General features: G+C 43.0%; 1 protein-coding gene across 15 annotated transcripts in view; it reads left to right on the top strand.

Annotated features, from left to right (window-relative positions):
* LOC136445234 (single-stranded DNA-binding protein 3-like) overlaps window positions 1-24,544 on the top strand; it is a 78,653-nt gene that overhangs the window by 45,796 nt on the left and 8,313 nt on the right. For 7 of the 15 annotated variants that reach the window (XM_066443122.1, XM_066443118.1, XM_066443115.1 and 4 more), the window contains 4 exons: window positions 12,103-12,175; window positions 21,127-21,203; window positions 22,716-22,792; window positions 23,828-23,860. In XM_066443122.1, the coding sequence (XP_066299219.1) occupies window positions 12,103-12,175; window positions 21,127-21,203; window positions 22,716-22,792; window positions 23,828-23,860 (260 nt within the window). The remainder of the gene's footprint in view (window positions 1-12,102; window positions 12,176-21,126; window positions 21,204-22,715; window positions 22,793-23,827; window positions 23,861-24,544) is intronic. The other 8 variants (XM_066443124.1, XM_066443119.1, XM_066443120.1 and 5 more) reach the window with 3 other exon arrangements.

Raw genomic sequence — 24,544 nt, 5'->3', positions numbered from 1 at the left:
CATGAACGTTATGTGGTACCGGCTTTTAATTCACGTTTCGTAGTTTCTACAGTAGATAAGGTGATATCCAATCTTCACGTTCACATCATTTTGCAAGAACCTGTTTAGCAAAGAACTTGCATGTGGCGCAAATCAGTGTTAGGAAGTACGAGGTGATAACACAACAGGCTGGTCCAATATACCCAACATTTAATTAAGTCTTTAAGTTATCATTATAGGTTCAGAGCTTCTATTTGAAGCGTACTGTGATGATAGGTATATGACAGGTTAATTTCTTGGTTTCTTTTGTATTCAGTCTAGTCTGGGGAGGATGTATTAGGAAAAAGGAAGTGACACTGGTTTATCAGAAGTTACGTTAACGTTACTGGAAATAAGTCATGACTAGAAAGGTAACAAGCAAATACATAATGTTCACCTGGTCCACCATACACTTGGCTATAGCTCACAAACTACTACTCTGTTTATTCTTACTCAAACATATTCATATGTATGGTGACCAGCCCCATCCAGTACTTTGTTCATAATGTAATCGAACACCACTGGGTATCTGCTACTGTACCAGTAACCATGGTGACAGCCGTCTGGTCAAGGTCGTTGACCTTGTTTGGAAGGGAAGAAGAAGAAAACATAGCAAAACAATATGAAATATGTTTCCCTTCTGCATAAGCAACCTGAACATTAAAAAATATCTACTCTACAAACAGAGCCTTAAATAATGCCTGGTTTGTAAACAGTAATTATGTGAAATAAAAAGACAGGGTTTCCACATACACATGATCATCATTTACTGGTTTCTGCATCTACTGTTACAGTGGTGGAAACGTCCTGCAGCTGCATTCAGTCTTTTCCAATCTTCTTCCGCTCCCTCAGCTCTACGAGTTTCTTTTCTGAGCTTGAGGACTACCTTCAACTTGCTGAGCAGATGGCTTCTTTATGAGCCTTCTAAAATGTCTGTAAATATAATGTCCCTCCTGCATGTAATCAGATTTCTTCTGAATTATTCCTGCAGAGAAACCTGCAGGAAAAATTATTTCTGCAGGAATTCCTGCAGGATAACGTTTTCCTGCAGGAGAACGATGATTTCCTGAAAGTTTCTCCCTGTAGGAATTCCTGCAGGAAATCATGTTCTCCTGCAGGAATAATTCTTCCTGCAGGAATGCATGTATCTCCCCTGCAGGAAAATCATGTTCTCCTGCAGGAATAATTCTTCCTGCAGGAATTTGTGTTCCTCCCTGCAGGAAAAATTGTATTTCCTGCAGAACTTCCTGCAGGATTAATTCTTTCTGCAGGAATTCCTGCAGAATCTGCAGGGCTTCCTGCAGGAAGAAAAAATTAAAAATTAATTATCATAAAATTAATTGATATCGTGTTTAAGAGTAAAGCATGCTTGTTCATCAGGTGTAAAAAGTTTTCACCTTAATGCTTGTACATTGATGATATTAGCAATTGTTGAAATGGGAAAAGTGGAATTACAAACTTAAGATGGAGGGTGTTATTAGGAAGTTACTATGTATAGGAAGGACTAGAAATTTGGATTTGAAAATCCCACGTTCTGAAATTGCTTTGGGCTCCTTTAAAAAAAAAAATTATTGGGTTGGGTCTTTTTCGTAGCAAAGAAAAATCAGAAACTGGATGAACAACAATTAACAGGACAATCTCAACATAGATGACCTTAAGAGGAGGTTCCTAATGTAATGTTTCATAAACATAAGCCCAGGCCTTCCTAGACGTGGAATAATTGCTGGTTGGTACATTGATGGGCCTAAGTGTTTCAGTAGCAGACCTTATCAGCTTACAGATGGATGGGGACACTTTCCCACGTTTTTATGGAGATGCTCCACTGTTAGCCTGTGAAGTATGAATCTGTTAAGAGTGCAGTTCTGTCCTCTATCTCTTCAGTCATGTAGCAAGTCATGTTAAAAGGGTTGGAAAAGAAGATGGAGAGATTAAATTTTGGGAGGAGGGGGATGAAAATGTCATCGAACAATATTTAAATTTTTAGTTTTATCTTAGGTTATCAGTTTGTCAAAATGTTTATCTGTTTCTTGTCTCCTCTTTTCAGTGACTGTTTGTGGTGTAGTTGTTAAGAAAAATTCAGAGATATTTTAGACTATTTTTTTAAGTTTTTCTCTGCCTTTCCTTACACCACAGTATACAAAGTCCACCAGAACAGAACATGTACTTGATTGGATTTGAACATTTTGAAAGAAGAAAGAATGTTTGAGATTTATGATTTATTTTCACATTAAAATCGAGTATGATAAAAACAGCCCTCCTGTCAGAACAAGGCCAGGAGTTGATGCTGGTCACCTGGCAGCTGCCCTTACAGTGGAACATTGCCAATAATTACTACAACACAGGGATATTGCCAAAAGATGAAGTATCGATAGCGGGCCCTGTCCCCCAACATGACTGATTACGCCTTACTTTATCCTGACATCTTGGAGACAAATACTTCCTCTGGATTGAATAAACATGGACTGTTGTGGCTTGAGATAATCGAAATATGTTTCCCTAATGTCAGGCTTTAATATTTACTTCTGGCATATTTCCATGAATTTGATACTGATTAGAAACATACATATGTATCCACTGTCAGAAAAGTGCGTAACCTGAATTAAGTCTATCAAATTAGCACATTATTCTTAGTTCTGTTTTAGATAACTGCTTAGAAATAATTGAAAGCCATATGTTTTCTTTAAGATATTGGTAAAAATTTGGCAGTTTGGTTGTCTGAAGTCTTCTTTATATAATTGCTGTTACTACATATATCTAATAAATAGGCATAAGCAGACAGCATATGGTAAAGACACTAAAGAGTTTTATGCTTAGATTGCTTAGGTCATTGCTTATATATTATGGTAGGAAAAGATATGAATAGCCCAGGAACTTGAGAATAAAATTGTGGATAAGGAAAATTCAAAGGCTAAAGTCACAGAAGTCTTCATGAAATAGTTCATCTACTATTGGAAGAAAGTCAGCTATAATAAGTCAATTGGAGCAACATATCATCAGTTCATTACACACACAAGGATTTATATTTTTCCTTCAACAGAGTCAAACAGTCAAATCCAGGAGTCAGCTAAGAGTTAATGATATTTCTCTGTCCTCATATAACCCCATGCACTTTTTTTTCATATCACCAATGCAAAGTCTTTCCTTGTCTGCGTCTAATGGGTTATAATTGAAATGAAGGCTGTTAGCCATATGGTGTCCTACCTCTGTTGTTGTACAGCTTGGGCTAGCAGTGCAGAAGTCCAAATCTTCACCACATGAACTTGTGTAAATCCTGTAAATGATAGAAGTCAGTTTAAGTGAAAGGTACCACCCAACGACACACTCTCCTAAAAGTTGTAAAAGCTAAAGAAAATGAAAACAGCATTATAAACCTAGACTACAAAATGAAATTTCTGAAAGTTGCTTCTAGCCATGTGTTCCAGGCAGTAGATATGATATTGCTATACAAGAAATTTGAGATGAAAGACACATGTACACACACATACACACATACAGACAGACAGACAGACATGCCCAAAACACTACTGAAGTAATAGAACATAACTGGAAGAAGAAACAGTAAAAGGTACTGTAGATGTAGTAAAGGGGGAATTTACCACACATGTAGTTTCAAAGGATAAAGACAACCTTGCACACCCATGTGGTTGCTGTTTTTCATGCAGAGAATGTAAAGACAAGCATGTCACACAGAGAAAGAATGTTTAGACAAGGGTATTTTGGGCACGCTGTCATATTGATTAACAGAGATCTGGGTGATCAAAGCAGTTGCACAGGTCTCGCCAAAGGCAACCCATCCAAGTAGAAAATCTTACTTCATCCTGCTTAAAATTGTCAGTCATTTCCATATAAATGACCTCTGAAGTCTAAAGCTGCTGTTCTTGTGTGGTTCGAACCTGAGCTTATGTATGCATTCTGTGGTGGGGGGGCTAGCAAAGGTGGGAGATGGTAGACAACCAAGGATCCTGACTAGGTATATGTAAATGTGCATGACACACAAGATTATAGTAAGACAGTGTTTGAATAGGGGGGAAAATCATTTGATAATGGAGACCATTTCCCAGCGGAGAGGATGAGTCGATAATCTTCAAATGGATAATAAGACAATAAATCATGATCAGTCCCCAACTCTAATGGGTAGAACCAGCCTTGAAAACCCAGGAGGATATGGAGTATATAGGATATTGCCTTCCAGCAAGGGCATGCCAAAAACAACAGATATCCAGTGGATCAAGCCCATGGAATCCTTGTTTTCTGCAATCAATGGTTTCCATCCTATATAAAACTTACAGATTGGATGCCTACAAGAAGTAGTAAATTCTGTTGAAAGGTTCGCTTGGTAGGATTTTTTGCCCATGTCTACATTTTTAGTCTATGACTGAAACTGGATATGCAGTCAGTCAGTATGCGATGAGGTAAATGACCAGTAAAACATCAAACACAGCAAACTTCAAGCAGTTTTCTTTTACCATACAAACGATGCAACTAAACACCCACATCTACATACAAGACTGCCTGTGATAAAGGACTGAAATGGCCAAAGGGCAGATGACAATAACTGCATATGTTAGGCACTCCAATAAAAGTAAAGACAGAACAGTTTGTAAATTCTACCAAGGAATCACTGTCTGCCCTACCTTGTCTCCCATATCCTGCCTTGTATGCTGTTCTGAAACTGGAACGACCCTCAACCATATGCTGTCCAAAACCAACATGTGCAGAAGCTGTTTCTCTTAAATGCAATAAGTCTATTAGTTGTAAAGTGCTACTATTTGATAAATAGCAAGTACATGAGTTTGAAGGAAACCAGACGGTTAGAAACACCAAGAGAAAACAGCATTACCCTTGCACACAGTGTGTCATTGAAGATCTTGATGTCCATATGTTAGGGGACAATGGCACCGGTCCAAGCCCTCTCTGTGCAGGGGTCAGTCAAAATGAGAATAAGGCCTGTCCGTCCGCTAAATGGGCTTGAAACTTCCCGGGCCTTCCAAAGTTCAATGTATAGATGCAGAGGAATGGCCGTGGTACTGGATCCCAACAGTAGCAATCAAAGATAACAAAAGAAAAGTGAGCCTTGAAGGGTTGCTGCTGACCTTTCACCTCCGGGTCATGCTCTGTTATTAGTCACACAGGCTCAGCCCATGACAGCCTGTCTTCTCTGGAATGAAGAGCAATATGCCAGCAATAGCCTTTCCCCCCTCCCCACCCCATTTCCAGTGACGTTTGTGTCCCAATTTACTGTCACTCTTCAAGCAACAAAAAGCCGCCTTACCTTTCAGCGAATTTCAAAGATGAAAGATGTATCGCTGTAGAAAAGATTTCCCTTTGAAGCGCCTGAGATGGGGGCGAATAAAGCGGTATCTCCGTACTGCAGCCTGTCTCAGTCCCCCTTGATGTGAATCAAAGCTGGTTCCATCGCTGTTCCGAGGACTGACACACTACATGTTCTTTGCCACTTATTCCTGTCTCGCCTGGCTGGACAACATCTCATCTCTCCATCTCATATCCTGGAACTTGTCAAGTCATCTCATACCAGGTGTTTACAGCCAATAGAGGCGGTGCCTGATAGGGGAATCCCGGCACCAATATCAGCAGCCAGGCAATATCAGGCAATTCTAACATGTCTTATTGAAGATTAGAGCTTTGATTGGGGTGATTTAATCCTTGTCAGCATTTGGGGGAAATGGAGCCCCGCCGTCATACGGAAGAGCGGGTTAGTATTGGATCGGGTTGAAGGGATCGGTATTACCCGACTGATTGATGGTAGAGTGAAGATAAGTAGATAGGGCAGTTGGGATAGCTCCAAAAGCACCTAGGGCTACATCAAAATTACGTTTGAGAGATGGGGCTAGAAGTGCATCTCTCTAATTGTAAATTACAGCCCCATATCTGTGGCATTGTTGTAGGGTTGTCAGGTAAAGGAAGAGTGATGGATGGCCTTCATACGCCTGGCATTTCGACAGACCCCCATTGTGCAAGGCAGAAGTAACTTGTGTGTCTAGGCAAGGGAGCCAATTATTACCGAAAAATCTCTACGCCAAAAAAATAAGGCACAAGCGACAGAGCACCTTTATGGATGGAGAGGCCAAAAGGTTCCCCCTGTGATTTACCGAGGTTTGTGCGCAAACGTAACTCCGGACACCCGAGCGTGCTTCCAAGGCAGAATTTCTGATTGTTTCACAGTCGGCACAGATGAACAATACAGTGCACCGGGCATGAACTCCCCTCCCTAATGCGCTTTTTATCTGCAGTGAAAAATGTTGCTCCATAAATCCTAACATTTGGTTCAGTTTGGCATTAACTGTTCCTCTGGTAATCCCGTAAATTGGCAGGCAGGCCGGGCTAGCAGCTGCAGGAGAGCCCTCCTACAGTACCTCAGGAACCTATTATGACTGGCCAGACCCCAATCCTTCATTGTTCCAACACAAATACAAGCAGTATGTGTATGAAACACCTGGCTGGGATGGCACGGTGCAAGCCTTAACAAGGTATTCTGTGGATTTGGGCCGAACAGCAGTTTGTCAGCCAAACGAAGTTCGCCAGGATTGTGATCTGAGCCCTCTCATCAATTCTTGTTACGCCTTCCTAACTGTGGGAAGATGCGAGCGTATAAGAATGATAGGTATGATTTTGAGACCTGATGCTGTCCCTTCTACTCCCAAACATGATGAAAAGGCCGGATTCATTGGGTGCTCAATTCCCTTAATTGGTCCTTGGTGAATTGAGGGGGAAAAAAGAACCTGATTAAGCAAATCAAGGAAAAAATTTTTGTCTCTGTTGCTCAGACAAACAAGATAATTGGCAGAGTTTGTCTCTCGTTTGTTTCCCAATTGCTTGTGTCTGGGCTTACCTAAAACTATGTTCTTCTTACCATTCCTGCACCATGTAATATTACCCTGGAAGAAGTAATAACATTTATCAAAGACCATGATTAAAATTAGTAACATACCTGTTTCTGAGTGATAGTAGTCCATGGTTGGCAGGGTAGGGTTCTTTCTCAGTGCTTCTTTGATAGGTCCGCCTTCTCGTCTTGTTTCTTCGTGTCTTCGGGTTGTTTCTTCGTCGCTGCAAGCAGAGAAAGAAGTACGGTGTTAGTCTGAATTGCTCGGTATCCTAATTCCAAGGATAGCGAACAGACAAAAAGAACGATCTCGGGTGGAGCTTCCCCGACTGATGACACAACAACTGGAATCTCCGTTTTATCATCTCCAGTTAAGTGTAACAGGAAAGGCTGGGTAAAGCTGTAGTCCCAGGGTAGCCAACTAATGGTCTGACCATGCACAATGTAGGGAGACACAGAGAAATAAAGCTGGTACCATGAGGGAAGGCCTTGAGAGAGAGAATCCACAGCCATCCTGTGCTGCTGCCATCCCTTTAATGAGATCCCAACACCAAAGGGACTGGGAAAAATTTGATCCCCCATTTGTAGACATAAGAGGATGCCCTCAATCTCCCCCCTGACAGCAGTAATTCCACATTAATGGGTTTATAAGAGGCAGCGCAATATTGATTAAGCCCTCATACAGCAGCACAAAGAAAAATGCCAGCTCAAATATCCTCGTCCCAACTTGTGATGAACAAGATGACAACAGAATGCGAGAGGCAGGGTGTACCGGGATGTCAGAGAGGAGTCAGTGGTGGTGAGGACAGACACAAGCAAGGGGGCAGCAAATCACTGCAGAACAAAAGGCAGCAGACGCTGCTCATGCCTACCAGGTGTAGCACTCAGGAGTGTCAGACGCCAGAGAAAACGGGGCTCACAGGCCGAAGCTACTGCTGGAAATAAACACGGGTTACGTGAGGGGTGAAGAGCCTTGGCACGAAGGGCCCGCTCACCTTTTCATCATGACTTACCGCCACATCGCCTCTCCGTCAAGACCGGGTGAAACTGATGAGGACGGGCGCGGGAATGATTGAGTGCCAGGGAGGGGACGCACGCAGACACCACCAGCATATGTGTCAAGGCAATTGTGGCTGAAGAATGTGCTTCATTAGCCTCCACTTTCCAGCACTATTACAGTATTAGCCTGGTAGAAATTATACGTCGGAGCGTCCAAACCCCACCAAGAGAAATGAACTTTGCCAGTCCTGGACATTAATCACATCCCGACCATGCTTAATTAAATCGAGCAGTCTTTTGGAAGATCTGCCTTTATCTGATTATTCAAGGTCTCTGGCCCAAACAATATGGCATTTCTTCCCCCAACCAGAACATATCTGGCTCCAGGGGGTCCGATAAAGAGAGAGGGGGTTGTCTAAAGAACACTGCCTCTCAGAGGAGGACACCCCAGGAGGTGAACTAGCCAAAGTCAAGTGGGCCGGGTTGGTAATAAATGGGGCACTACTAGTGGCTTGTCATCAGGAGACGCACAGTCCCCCTGCTATGCTCTTCACCCCAGCGTTGTATAATTGATAAGGGGAGCATACCAAACGCAATTGACATTTAGAATTTACCTTCAGGAGGGTTACATTAGCCATACAGGAGGAATTTGTTAGAGAAAATATGCTGATATCCGCCCATTGGGGCTTTGGTAGGGAAAACCTTTTATATCAGTAAAAGTACAGTAAATCCAGTTGATGAGAGAAGTAATTGTACGACTGTTAGCTACTTGTTAAAGCATGATAAATGTGTAGGAACGGGACAGGTGAAATGCTGGTAGTAAGAATGATTACAAGCACCACTAGCGCTGTTCAAGAAGAAGTATATGCAGCCGTTTGTCTTGTCTTTTGGCGGACATGTGAAATTAGAGCTGAATACCACACCTGCCTGGCCTTGTTAGGCGAAACTGCAGTGATTTCTACTCCAGGGGCAGCAGATATGTTTTTCTGTCTGTGGAACCAGTAACAAGCCACCTTCTGTGTTATTTATATCCTCTCCCAACAAGCTAATTAATGTTAAAGCTGTGAGAAAGCACCTGCAGACAAGCCCTTTTATGAACCAGTGGAAATGAGGAATAATTAGATGCAAGTTTGTATCTAAAGTCATAACAGTCATTATCCCAATGACATCTGCCTCTCTTCCTGACTTCACAGCCAACAAAAAGTTAATCATAGTAATTTTTATAATTTTTAAAATCATAGATAAGAATATTAAAGAAAATGTGTTTATGTGAAACCATTTTCAATTCTAGGCCTCACAGAGCATTTGATAGTGGCGGTGTGCAACCAATTCTCCTCAGACTCAATTGTTCAGTAAGCAGCAACTGTACTTAGTTTGAAAACTGTACTTAGTTTGCAACTGTACTTAGTTTGAAAGGAAGAACTGACTTCTGGACAGATGCCCATTTTGGTGTGAAAGGGTGAAGGCTGGTGAATAGCACAGCTTTTGTCCTAACTTGCTCACAGCTACTCTTTCTACCATATGCTAAAAGTGAAGGTAATGAAAATTGGAGGTGATGGTTAGAAGCGATGCGAAGCCTGGGAAAGAGTTCAACTTCTCCCCTTAGCAAATCAATCAGTCTCCCCTTTATCTGTAAAGACAGGAGAAGAATTGAAAGCATCTCACCACCCATTGGGTGCCCAGTGGGGGAAGGTCCCGCCAGCATTATTCACTCCTGGAAACTTGGAGCCATGTAGCTAATGTTGAACACCCTTTAATCCTATCCTCTTTATCTTAAGGGAAGCCAAACTATTAACCTGGGTAATTGGAAAAGTTAATTGAGTTCTGGAGTTAATCTGGAGGCCTGGACCTGTTGCCTGGTGTAGAGGATGACACAGTGGGAGGATTTGGAAAATTGGTAGCATCAAGTACCTGGCTTTTCTGTGTTAAATCTCAGCTTAGCGGGCGTCATTATTGGTGTTCAGTACGCTGATTTTGGAGGCTCACCCAAGGGGTGACATATTCTGAAGGCCAGTGTGAACCGGGAACTTGTGATAAAGCATTAGACTCATTTGGTACCCCTACAGCCTTCATGGTCCAGGGAGTAATGCCAAGTTGATTATACCTGACAGGCTGCAATATTTTCTTCATCCCAGCTTCCCCTCCCCTAAGACATGTAGAGATACACCAGCCATAACTCAAGATAGGATGAAACTAGGTCACTATCCAGGAAGGGGCTGGGGGGTGATTAAAACCTGTCCTTGATTACGAAGCTTTCTGGTTGCCAATGGCAACGGCCAACGGGACACCGTCCCAGTCTCCGAATTCCCCGTGCCAAAAGTCAGGGGCGAGGAATGTTAGAGTTTTACAATGGCAAGGAGACTTTTTCTCATTGGAAAGTATGCATTTTAATGGAAACTGTGCACTTGGACAACAATGAAATTTATATACCTGGATGTCGGTTTTCTGTATGTAGCTGCCCTTCTCTTAAACATCAAAGCGGGACTCAGGGACCATTGCAAGTTTAGGTGGGATGGACGTAACACATCCGGTAGGACACTACCCCCCAGAATCCTGTAAAAAAAAGAATGAAGTGTTGGCATATTCACAATTTGAAAATTGTGGGGGAACCTACTGTCTTATTACTAGCTTAAATTTAAAATACATTACGACAGTGCATTCTTCGATTTTATTTGCTCTGTAAAATAATGTACTCTTCACAAAGTATTTATTTGTTGTCAGTACAACCTTCAAAAATGTCTTTCCACTACGATTTTAGCATGGGGGAGAAGGTTGGGGAGGGGGGCAACAGTGCCAGCAGAAAATTGTTTTGAGCCTACTGAATTATAGTATGATTACCAGCCTCAATTTCGATACATTTTGATAATGGAATATCCAAATTAATTTTCACAATGATATACATAATTTATATAGTTCTTGCTGACAATACAACCTCCAATTTTTCCAGAACGTTGCAAGTAGGGAGGGGGGAGGATACTTGGGGAGGGGGGCAACAGAGGCAGCTTGCACGCTCTAGTGGGGCAAATCAGCGCTGAATCAATAGCACCTTAGCAGAAAATTGCCTGTGCTCACACAGTATCAAAAACCTATCTAGCACAGAGAGGAGCCATATTATCAGTAAGTCTCAGGCTGTGATGAGTTTGAATAGGGAAGAAGGGCTGTTGATGGCATTATGTGTGTTCACCCAGCTAGGAGCACTCCACTGAGAGGGCCCACCTTTAAATTGGTCAAATGTGTACTCAAAAGGAAAAAGCTATTTGCCAAATACTTTTCAAATGGACCCTGTAAATAATTTACATTGATTTTTCCTAATTGCTTAACTTGGTGGATTACTCTGTCTGCCTTTTATATTGGAGAGCCTCGTTGAATTTCTCCGCTATTGTTATTTATGGGTAATTGCTCCTTCAAATGCAGTTCGGTCTGGCTGGAAAATATTTTACCTCTATAATATGTGCATATTGACAGGTTTTAAATATAGCTTTGACGCCTGCGATGCGATAATTTAAGACGCATCTGAGTGCTGCCGGCTTTGCGGGCTATCAAAGTTTCATTACTTGACTCCTCATGTTCAAAGCGATCAGGGCGGCCATTTTTAAGGGCGCGGGAAGTTCCCAGGTGGACGGTCCAAGTACACTCGGAGAAATGAATTGCATCAATCACGGCACAGTTGGTTTACAAGGGTGCTTGGGGGGGTTCTGGGGCCAGCGCTCCCCAGGAATTTTGATTGGAACTTAATCTGATCATCACTCACTTCTACTTGACACAAAGTGGCTCCGCCCTACAAACTTTGTTGATGAGTTGCTGGTAAAGTGATGAACCAGCGACCAGTTCCGTCCATCCAAACCTCTTTCACGGCGCGGGTAAAACTAGAAGACAGTGAACAGTACTCATTACGGAGGCTGCTCCCTCCAGGAGTGTCCAATCAGCAGTTTGGGAATACGGATCTACCACCTGTTCTCCCACCCAGTGCGTGAAAAGCAGAACCACTAACCAATCCCTAACCAATCACGCCACAGGGACAAAAATTAATGTTCATGTAGTACTGTGATCATGAACCTCCTAATAACTTGTATTCTTTTATGTCCCTTGATGTGTAGATGGATGGTTATTTTATGATGTTTGACAGTCTTTATCTGTTTTGCTTTCTGTTCATAGAGTATAGTGATCTTAAACTTCCTATTAAGTATTATTGGTGGTTATTTTATTGTGTTTGACAGTTTTTCTCTGTTTTGTTTTCTGTGCAGCCTCCAGGAGGGGTACCTGGGGCGCAGCCACTTCTCCCCAACACCATGGACCCCACCAGGCAACAACCTCAAGGTAAGATAACTAGCTATGTTATGTGCCACCTCAAGCATGATAAAGAACCCACCACACTTAATGATAAGATAGGTGTCCATCCCTGCCCTGAGTGTCATCCTAGTTAGCTCCTATGTTTTCCCCTCACAAACTAGTGGTACGTAAGGAACGTATCGGATCCATGGTAAACCAACTAGGATGACAGTCAGTCTAGTCCATCCCAGTGTGAGTGGTTCAAACTGGTTTGGGGTTGACATCTTGAAAAGGTGATAGTCACCTGTTTTGTCAATCCTTTCACAAATGTGGTGAATCTCAATAAATAAAGCAATAATACACCAGTTCTCATTTACTGGAAAAGTTGCTTGTGTAAATTAGAAAAGTTCCTCAACTAGATTTTTTGAAACGTTGCTGATCTAAATTAGAAACTAGAATTTAAAGCTTGTGAGAAACGATATTGCAAAATGCTTTCTTTATGCGGAATGGAATTTTGAAATTTGTTTAATTGGATTTACTCACTACAAAAATTGTAGGTAGATGTTGATAACTTTTCTATTCTATTCTGCTTCACGATACATGTATACTTGACTGTTTCGTTTAAAAGCGGCCGTCAGGTAAGCAGATATGTAACGATAACATTGCCTTTTTAATGTGACAGCGAAAATTTTCATATCCATGCAGTGTGTGATAAAATGCTGCATCCTTGACTGAAGTATGCGTGTGATAGATTTTCATTTAGCCATAATAGGCCTATCTCTAGCCTTAATGGGTAATACGTCTATGTTATTGTGCTTTGCTCTCCTGAGCCTTATCGCTATCAAGAGGATCTCCTGATTTTCAATACTTCAAACAAAGGGAGTTATGAATAGACCCAATCTTAAGCATAGAGAGATCTTCCTACATCTGCAATTAAGTTTTCCTAAGTTTCCCTGTAGAGACATGGTTTGCATATCTCGTGTAGCCTTCGGAGACGTCCATTTTTAATTGAGATTCACATCTCGCCACACAAGATCTGTCTCCTTTTCTCTTTTGCGGAACGTCAATTTCCCCCAGGCCAAGTTATGTCAAGTCACTCAGTGGGACTCATCTAACAAAGGAAGCCTTAATAGCATTCAGCTTTCGCAATCAATGCTGAGAGAATTGCAGGGCCTGATATTGCTGATTCGACTGATACTGAATGGCGTGCTTGATTCCTGTCCTGTTAGACTGATTTATCTATTGATAACGGTAACTTCATATTTATCTCATCAGGGCGGGGGACGCTCTCCATCATAATGGAAGCAGGGCTTCGATTTTCGGGGGGAAACCGTTGCGAGTTTATGTGAGCCGTGGTTAAGTTTCATTTAAAGAAGAGCCAGCATATCACTAGTTATCACGGTAATGACAGGGTTTCAAATGCAGTGCTATTGTCGGTGTTGCTGGCACAGATGTTGCTAGGTTGGAAGCCTTTCGATAATGTAGTTCTAATGAGGGGAAATTTAGCACTGTTGGCCCCCACTTTGAAATGAAACAATTAACCCGGAGAGCACTGGCATTGTATTTCACATCAAAATGTCAGAGGAACCAGACGAAATAGTCCTGATTATTACACAAGGGTATAATCTTACAACCTTGTTGAAGAATCTGTTTTGACTGTCAGGGAGTGTTTGTGTCAGTTTGAGCTATTCATGCTGTGAAATGTGTACCGCCACCAGAACTCAAAACTGCCTGCATGGCAGTGAAAAATGTATCCCGACTTGAAAGGTAATTCTTCATGGAATTTCATATCCATAAAAGATGGTGACAAGCAGGACTAGAGTTCCCTTTGCAAAATGTGACACCATTTTCTATCATTGTTGCATTTGGCCACACAAATGTATACATATGAAACATGTTGTGACTTACATTAACTGAAACCTCTATTGGGTTAATAGAAGTGCACCGTCCCTGGGGCTGACATTGGCCCAGACCGCCAAGTGAAGTATTCCGAGTGGCCCTCCTTCAGCAAAATGCATTATACGAGTCCTGCCATTTGCGGTAATTACTTTTGCATTAGAGATAAAGTGGCTCTGGGTAGGCATACCTGTAACTGTATTTAAACCCACTCTATTAGCACGCTGGCGGATTGATAGCCTTCTCAAGTCAACTAATGAATAAAAAGTTGCTGAGGGCAGGGACCAATATATTTCCATTTTTCGGTGGATCCGGGTAACGTAGGTGTGAGCGATGACTCACTTGAGGCAAGATCTACCCATTCACATCCCTCTGTGTTATTAGCAGGGAATTTGCCTGCTTCGATATTTCTGCTTGGGTTTGGCTCTGCAAGGTTGAAACCACACTGTGACTGAAGTCATTGGTTTGACTTAAACTGCGTACAACTTGTGGTCTTGCTTAGCTCAAAATCGAACTGAAACAACAAGACTGAAACTAATAAGCCCCCAACTGGTTACGTTTCAAAAGTTTGTAACTCAGCCAAGTTGTGATCGTACTCCTAGAAAATGATGTTCTCCCTGTTAGATCGTTTAGAAAAAAGCCAGACTCCCAAATGAGAACGTGAAACCGCCAAGCTTAGACTTATAGATCTAGGTATAGCTTGTTAAAGAATTGTTTGACATCATCGGAATTCAATATCCTGAAGATGTAGATAAGAGGGAGATGGTTTGTTGTAGGCTTAACTCTAGAGTGCAGGAACAGACTTCATTATTGAGTAATTGAAAAACTGGTTGGGGTCATCTTACAAAAATGTAGCCCTCCCTTTTTTAATTGGACTGGTGATTGTTAGAGATTAGGCACAATTACTTCTTTTGATCCTCAGTTTAAAGTCTGATTCAATGACAAAAGTTCCTCCCCTTTTTTTTCGAAAGCATATTCAGGAAAAATAACAATTTTTATAAACTACTGCACCTGTATTTTTTGCTGCCAATATAGTACAGTACATTCAGTGTAGTAAACTGTATTATTTCTTAAGGCTATGGGGGAAGTCTTACCTTCAAAGTGCCCTTTGTGTTGAGGTTTGGAGTACAGGAAAGTGGGAAAAGTGCGTATCATCGCTGACAGGTGCACCACTCAGTTATCCAGGTGCCAGCTGCTGCAGCTGTCATCACCAGCTTACACCTTCCAACAGGTGTTGCCGTCCTGAAGGGGGAACTGAATGAAATGATAAAACCCTCTTTAGAAATGCTGGCACTATTAATGCATGAAGAAAGGCATTAGTGCCAACCTGCGTGTCTTAGCAGCCACTGGACAATGATGATAAATGTTCACACCTACAAGCCTCCAGGGGTAAGGTGCATGGCAGTGTTTCCTTGCAGTAGCACCTAGTCAGCAAAACTGTTAATAACTGCATATAGAGGGCACTGGGGTTACAGGGGGCACCGACAAAGGAAAGAGGTGGTATTGGCCCAGCATTGATGGGTATTGACTGTAGTTCCCCATAGGGTGGTTGAGTACTAATGAGCGAAGGTCCCAGCCGCCTGAGTTCTAATGTGTCAGCATGGAAGATCCATTATAGCCCTGATTCTCTCCAGTAGGAGGCTTGAGAGAGGCTGTCTGTCACGCTCCCAGATCACAAAACGGGGTCTAATTTCGGCGGGAATTGGGAGGGAATGGTAAAGTTCAGCCGTACTTACCCAGCAAGGTCAGGGGGACGAGACAAGCCCGTGCATTAAACGACAGAAGAGTCACATCCAGCGGGGCATGCATTCGGTAACACGAGCCCCTGAGGGGGGGACCTGGCGGCTTGTGATGACACCCTGCAATGATAAATTCACGTCAGATGTCCAGATCCAATTTCATAGCAGGCAGACATCCACACAAGGAGGGCTCCCGACTCCCAATAACTTTTATATTACCACATCAGGACAGTTACCGACAACAGGCGGACCAAAGCGGAGACGACAGTGCGGGCAAATGTCACGATCTGCGCACATCGAGTTATATTGACAATGACACTTGGGAGTTTTTAGAGCGACCCTTGGATGTAGTTGAGAGTGATGCAGGGGTGTGGTTCTCAAGGGGTTTCCTTGGCAACCAGGGAGAGGTGAGGGTACAGGATCAGATTTCAGAGAGGCAAGTGGGCCTATGCATGACAAATAGCAGCTAACAAGAACATGTGTATGTTGAGTGTGGACTGAGGTGAAGCCTTCATGAGTAAAAAGAGCGGGTAACATGCCCCCAGCTCCTACCATTTGTTAGGCCAGAGACTGGCCATTATTATTTATGAAGCTGATCACTGCCTCATACATAAAGATAACAAAGTTACAATTTATCTCTTGGAGAACTAAAGTGGCCTTTATTGTGTGGTGCGGCTAATGGCCTAGCTCAGCACAAGTTTGGTCCTGAAGGAGTTGTCTAAATTGAGCCTATTTGAGTGAAGCTATCATTAAGAGAGACCAGTTCTCCCTCTGTACAGCTGTGCCACAAGTGTAGCCTGAACCATGGCCTGAGTAGGAGGGTCTAATGTACAAAGAGGCTTAGCTCCAGTAGAAGAGCACCCAGACGCTCTTTTTATGCTTGGTGAAGTAGGATCCTCTAATGGGGGCAGTGAGCCTTGCAGTTGTATGGAGATGTAATGAAGGCAAGTATGTGAGGAAGCTTTTTTTGCCGAAACTTGCGGTGAGCTGTCGGCGTGCAGATTGGGTCTGACCAACCGTAGCTATCCACTTATTAGGGGAATGATGCAAAAGGTGGCATGGATCATCGGAGGATTCCTGCCATTTGGGTTCCGCCGAGAGATAGTCACCAAGGAAATAAAAGGCTTCTGGTCGATAGTGTGGTTCAAGAGCTCTCTCTAGTGAGCGCTAGAGAAGTAATTATCTCTTGATAAATGGGCGCCGGTTGGTACACAGGGACAACAAACTTGTTACCATGCGTCAACGTCAGCCAGAGGAATAGTGTTTTACGGTATGCGAGACCAGGCTGGAGGGCAAGGATTGGCGCTAACAGTTTTGTTGAAAGGAAGATGTAAGAATTTATTCCTCTGTCAAACTTAGCGTAATTACGTTAAAGCATGCCTCGTGATTTGCGACGTTGCTGTACACAGTACTCTACACATGACAACAGGGAAAACTGACGTTCCACCAACCTGAATCTGTGAACAACACCCGCCCTCAGCAGTCAGGGTAGCTGATCCTGGGACTGGGACTGTGAAGTCAGTGTGCAAGCACACAAGAAGATCCTACAGAGTCAAAGCCACATGGACCCACTGCATCTGTCAGGCCAGCTTTGTTGATGTGAATTCCTAAACACAGTGGTGACCCAACCAGACAGAGTGCCACTCACACGCCGATTTGAATGTGTAATGAGAATGCTGTGAATGCCTCCAGTGTGGTCCGGCCAATCTGCACACTGGTTGGCTAGAGCCGTGACCAATCGCGGGCCATGCAGTGTGGCTATGCAAATCAGCAGCCTGTGCCAGGTTTCTCTGGCATTTTGGTGGCTGATTTAAAACATTGTTTCCAGCCAATTTAATTACATTCCACTATGTGCTTATTACAAGATAATGCACTCAATTCGGAGAGCTCATTTAGACAGGGATTGATTCCTGATCTTCCTGCTGGGTGGTGGGAGGGCGGCGGGCAGGCGGGAGAGCTGGGGAGAGTTAGAACACTCACACCAGTACTAATGGATTTTCTATAGATTAAGCTTAGCATTAAGGTCCCTTGTAAATGAAATATTAGCAGTCCCTCTTTGGGGAAATCGCAGCACACCATAAAAGAGCAGTAATTACTACCCCAGGTAGGAGCCTGCAGCTAGATTAGTAACAGTGGCAGCCGTGCCTATTTATTTCCAGTGGAGGCAATATCTTGTGTGTTCCACTAATTTCCGATATATAATGAAGTATTCTTGGAGCACAGCTTGGCTTTTGCCTCCCGATCAGATTTCCATCAGCAGAGAGCTGTGCTTTGTAAAGATCTGATCCAGATGGATGCGAGAGGCCATTCGTTACCATGGAGCCCCAGCGGTCTTGACAGTTGCATTACTTTTCAATAGTTTGCCTTCCATTTCCATGCAGATATGCAGGAAGGGCAGGGAACGGGGCACGTTGGCTTCCCCCGGATCATATCTCCCCGTGTTATAAATGATGCAGATGTGACTTATGAAAGTAATGAAATATTGGCGGGTCGGATAGCTAACTCAGCGTGAATAACATGTACGGCGCAATCAACCTTCATGGTAATTATTCTTTTCAGACCGCCGTCACGTTTTCTGCGAGTAACGTGCGGCCACTTCGGTCTGCCGGTGAACTCGGCACGCTGTCGTTCGTTCCGAGAGTCGCACAGGTTAAAAGGAAGAGGTGATTACTCTGATAGTACAATTGGATTCTGAAAGCAATCGTCGCCCCATGCATTATTCCACAAAGTATCATCTTGGATGGCTGACAACATTGCTGTTCTCCACTTTGAAACATGCCGAGCTTGTAACAGCTGTTCTGTAAGCAGTTCTGCCAATTAAATAAGAAAAACTGCCACTCACCTTAGTGTAAGTCCCCCCTGTCACCACAGTAATTCCTGCGCAATGTCGAAGGCCATTGGACGTCCATCTAGCTGCGTTTCGCCCCTGGTTGCCCGTGACGGTAAGTACGGGCCGGCTACGCTTTCCCAGAAGGATATGTGGGTCGAACAGAAGTGGTAAATAAACCTTGAGAAACAGCAGAGCCATGGAAACATCACAGTTTTCAACAGGAAGCCATTAACACAGATGGGGCGAGGGACAGCTCAGTAAGTGCACACCACTCTCTCCCCCTCCTTTCCTAATGAACGCACTTGAGTGCATCAATTACATCATGGCAGCAACAGAGGGCACAATGTGCTAAAGGCAATCTTGACTTCTATACCTTCCTCCAGGCTCCCTTTTAGATCTACATCAGCAATTATGTTTAATTAGAGACCCAAGCCTGCCGGATAATTGCAGGGCTCAGCCCCTCTAAGATTATTTGGAGTTCCTGTTATTAATGAAGGTCCCACTGGATAGTGTTGGATGCCACAGATGTACAGATGTTTACATCGCTTGTGTGTGTTTAGGTGTCATGGGCTCTGTCAGGAGTTCTAGTAATAGGTACAAACTGGGTAATGGTGGGAATCTTCATGTCCCTTACACCCTTCAACCTGTCGAGAGGAAGTAGTGTTTATTCTGATTGAAAGGCTGAAGAAAGGATAGTGATATCTCCTAAATACCTGTCATAGCCTTAGCCTTGCTGTAGAAGGATTACGTCCTAATGCACACTTACAAGACAGCAGGAATTCTTGGATTTTCTTCTGTCACTCAACCTCTTGCCAGACAGTCAACAACTTGGACCTTTTAACAAGCAGAAAGTCTGCTCTATCCTTGGCTGAGCTGGGAGGAACACTAGAGACATGTGTCCCTTCCTGCTGCTTACCTACCTAAAGCCCTCTTGCCTTCCTAATTAGTAGAGATCCAGTTTCTTCATTAAAGCTCCTTATCAGCTTGTTGTGGCTCTCTGAGGTGCCAAGGGACAAGGATCTCCTGATGTCTGGGTGTTTTCAAGAAATGTATTCATGTAGTCAACAGCTTTGAAAGCATCGATTTTCTTGGCTTACAAGTAGTTCTTGGCAGTTGGTTTCAACGCTATCCTTATTCTGTTGGAGCATTGTTTTTTTAATTTTTTAATTTAGTTATGATTAATTTCTCTTAACCGGAAATGAAATGATGGACAATTCCGTCTCACCTTTTCAGCCTATCGGAAACGAAAATGTCAAAATCAAACCCCGAGGATTCGAGACACAGCGACAGTCTGGTGATGATGTAAACCAGTAGGACAGGTGGCCCCGAGTTTTCATTAAGGACGGATCATCTATGTCCGCCAGATTTGCATGGAAATTGTGCCACCCTACCTGGAGTCAAAAGTTGCTGAGGCTGCTGTCACAGTGAAGGGCTCGCCATAAATCTTCTCCAGGTCTTATAATTGGCCACATATGAAAAATGGTCTCATTTGATGTTACATATTTAGCAGAGCTACCCCCAGGTCTTGGATTAATAGGCTCGGAGGACTGGAGAAATGAGCGTGGGGTCTCTAATTGTAATGACCAGCTTGCTGAAAGGGTTGCCAGAAGAACAGTCTTCTATGTCCCTATATGGTAATTTGACGGAGTTCCCATTCTGCCACAAAGATGTGTAAGAACTGGCTTGCAGAAAAACAGGTACACCAAAGGGACAACTCCACGGTGTGATAGTCCACAGACAAGCGGTGATCCGATGACCGGTCAGGCGCCCGCGCCAGGTCAGGGTGCGGCAGCCTCTGAGCTAATTGGCCATGGTTATGCGATGATGGTACTCCATGAGAGAAGGCGTCCACATCGGTCCCTCTCACCCAGGTGAGTGGGTAATCCCCGATAGCCTGGAAAGGGGACTTCAAGGACAGTGAAGGGGATGGAAGGGTTCTTAGGAAGGGTTGCCTCCTCGAGGATGCACTCCATCCAGGGACTTCATACGGAGGAGAAATCATGTGCCATACCCTCTTGTGCAAAGTGTTGCTCCAAGAGGTAACTTCAGCATCACACATTGAGATGAAGCTTCAGGTGTGCTTAAAAAAGTGAAAGCCAACTAGGAATGGAAGCTTCTGCCGTCTACTATCATCCTGCTAGGTATTGCAGCCATGCAAAGACAATTTTGACAACTACAAATGAAGCCGTTAAAACCATTTGTAGTTAACAGTTACAAGTACTACTGTGATGGTTTAACTATTAATCCTTACATTGCTGCCTAACTGTGTGACACTATACTAGAGGGGTTGCATCAAGATATTCATTATACAGATACAGAGGGCATCTGTAAATACATTTGTCTTCTGTTAAAGAATCTGCTTATCAAGTTGCTCTTAGAGACATAAACCAGTTTTCCCAGGTTACTTTTTCTTGTGATTGTGGGTGTGCGTGTGATTGTGGGTGTGAATGTGTGCGCGTGCGTGCGTGCACAGGGACTTTTTCGGGAGTCCACAGATACCTGACCAGGCTCCGTTGTTGTTGTTTTTTCTCCAGGCCATCCCAGCATGCCAGGGCCAATGCAGAGAATGAACCATCCGAGAGGCATGCCCATGAACCCGGTAAGTTTACCGGTAAGTGACTCTCAAGACGCTGACGCGTATTTTAATATTTGTTGTTGTTGTTGTTGTATGTATGATTTTTAGGAATCTACTCATCACAAGACAGCTGACTTTTGTACAACACATACATGTGGCTACAGGGATCTCCCCAGAAATATAGAGCAGGATGGGGGGAGGGTGCCAAGCACAGGATGGTTGTTGTGGAGGGGGAAGTCTGGAGGGGTTGAGAGCAGCTGTAGCATTTTGCCTTAATTCCAGACATAAATGAATCAAAGTCATTTCCTGCAACTTATTGCATCTTGTCTACAATTAATAAAATCTCGAGTTTTGAGCAAAATTATAGGCTTAGCTGGAGAAATATTGGAAGAAATACCCTAACTGAAGCAGCATCACTGTTCCCTTCTTGAGGAAGATCCCTGTGGCTATCCTGTAACATGCTGTTGTAAACACGATATAAAATGTATGTGATAAAGGTCTTCTGGAATCGACTCAGTCCCTTACCTTCGTCCTCCTTTTAGCCTGATCCATTCAATGTTTCACCAAATTCCTATAATTTACAGCATCAGTCAGCAAGGAAAGGGCTATAGCTACAAAGGACTACAATGTCCTTGCCCTCCTTGTTGATGTTTCTTTGAAATACTATGTGTAGCACCCAAGAGAAGGAGGCCATATACATACCCAAGAGAACCAAACTTCTGCATGTCCTGTGCAAGTGAGTTTGCCAGCCTTTCAGTAACCTCTACGGAGATCTGAACTTCCTGCCCTGTACCCTGAAGGCAGAAAAATAAACCGAAAGTAAATCACTATAACAGCGTCCTACCAAATTAAGTCCCCAAACGCCCTTGTCTGCACATGCTGTAATTAGATTTACAGAGGTGGCCTTTGCATTGCCCTTCTATGTTCTCTCCTGGTATCAGTGTGTTCCTGGATCTGTACATGAATAACTCACGCAACCCGTAGGGCCATGTGTACTTAAGGGACTCAGATGGGAAAGATATCCACATATGAGAGGTTACAATATGAAAGGACATCTCAAACTGGTATGTACATAAAATACTATGTGGCCAAAGTAAAAGTTGTAGAGTCAGTGAGTGCTGTTAATCCACACTGTCTTGGACATACATATATGTAGTATGGAAAGGTGAAGCCCATCCCTAACCAAAGTCAGGTACCTATTTACACCTGGATGAAGTGAGGAAAGTCGTGAAAAGTGCCTTTCCCAGGACACGAGATCTAGTCGGGATTGCCAGGAATGAAACCCGTGATCTCTCGATCCTGCACCCGCTAGCTAGCCTGGATGCCAGACCCCCAATCTGTAAAATGTCTATCGTGAGATATTTTAGAAAATGGGGGTCTGGTATCCAGGCTAAGTCACTTGGTTATCGATGAGACTCTACCTTTTAGTACATTTTTGAAAAGGGAATGAGTCAAAGGTAAAGGAACTTTTCCATGCTTAAGGATTGCACATGTATATATTTGCAAGACCATGCAGTACTGAAATGAAGTTCTTGTTCGTTTATACAGAACTATGGGGGACCAGTGGGGATGCGGCCACCACCAAACAGTATGGGACCAGGGGGCCTACCACCAGGCATGAACATGTAAGTACTGCCTCTTATTTCCAGAAACCCATTTATAAACCTGCAAAAGAACAAGCCCTAGTATCCTGTAATGCTAAAGCCAAATAAAAGAGTTTGCCAGGAAAATGACCCAATCATAGCAAAGAAATGGATCATGTGATTGGAGATGGCCTCTCATTGGACTAAAGTTAAACTCGTTTACATACTATCCTGCTGATACTAGAGCACAGAACAGTGGACATCTGACATTGGAAAGACAAGCCTTTTGATGTTTAATATGGCTGTTTCAAAACAAAAAGGACATCTAGAGTAAGTTTTGAAAGAATTGTAGTTGTGAAAGCGCCATTCACAGCTTGTCCATTTGGAATTTAGAACATGTTTGCAGGATACTAGGGCATTGAATGTTCTTGCCATAGAGTTGCAAAACACAGTACTGTCGTTAAGTTTGGATGGCATTTCTATGTCCTTTCTCTGTGTTACCTGCTTTCTTTACCTTGCTGTCTTCAGTTGGGATTCTGAGTTGTGATCTTGTGACTTTCAGGTGGCAAAAGGTCTTTATACTAGGTTTTAATTATTAAGTTACGAAAACAAAACTAACACTTGAGGTTCCAGTACTGCACATTAAACATTGACCTCTAAGTCTAAGTATGCCTTTTACCAGGGCAGAGAATTCAGCTTGTCAGTCAACCCCAAAAGCTGATTCTATAAATTGAAAAGGAGGAATTAGGAATTGAAAGTGGGTGCAATAAAATTAAGTTCCGACCTTTTGCCATATGTAGTGTTGTTATGTTGTGGGATGGTAAAACAGAAGTAACAGTAAATGTTGGTGGTTCGGGTAGGATCTGTAATCGTGCCATGTCCTCTTGTTGTCTGTCTCTTTATCTGCCGTTCCCGTTATGTGATATGTGTCTAGTGCATGTGACGCGTACGTACATATCATAGATGGGTGTGCCAAAAATGTAAACGCAACTTGTGATTCTGTGAATTTTGGAAAACGTTCCTTTCAAACCAGCAACCAAATTTTTTTTTCTTTTTTTCTTAAACTCTCTTTAATAGGGTCTTTCCACATGACGACGAGCGCCCGCCATGGTACTGCAACCTTTTCTTCACTTCACCATTCCATCTGTTTTTGTACTCAGAAAAAAACACAGCAAAACAGCAGCAATAGACAAACAAGCCATCCAAGACAATGTGTGACAATTATGCTGCACATGTGATTTTCCAGTTGGTGTATTGAGTTCTGAATCGGAAAGCTTTTTATCCTGTTGGGGACAATATTGCAATGTTTTAGGGGGCATAAACAAAAATCACTATATGTATGGGGGGGAAAGTCTCCTTCAAACTGAGAATAACAACATTTATGGAATTATGATATGCTTTTTTTCAAGACATACATTTTTAACAAGAAACTAGCTGAATACCACATGAAAAAGTTGCATTGATTTTGAAAGTTACAAAAATCACTCCCCGTATCAAATCAAAAGAAAAGAGTGATGAGAAACAGTTAACTGCATTTTATGGGGAGGGGGGTCCACAATAAATCTGCCTACTTCCTGTAGTGCCCATGCCTAACCCATCAAGTTGCCATTCCCTGCAGTATATCCAGTTAGTTTCCGTCCATGGCTGGCAATTGGTTCTGACAGCCTTAATGAAATTCTGATTGCAGCCTTAATGCTCTATCTATCTTCCAAAGAGCGAATTTCACAGGCTATTAAATGGACAGTGGCGTGTCTTGTGGGAAAGTAGAGAAAGATGGAGAAGGATGGGAGGGCG

The sequence above is a fragment of the Branchiostoma lanceolatum genome, chromosome 11 (genome assembly GCF_035083965.1).
Source record: "Branchiostoma lanceolatum isolate klBraLanc5 chromosome 11, klBraLanc5.hap2, whole genome shotgun sequence".
Taxonomy (NCBI): Eukaryota; Metazoa; Chordata; class Leptocardii; order Amphioxiformes; family Branchiostomatidae; genus Branchiostoma; species Branchiostoma lanceolatum.
This window is presented reverse-complemented; position numbering and strand designations above follow the sequence as displayed.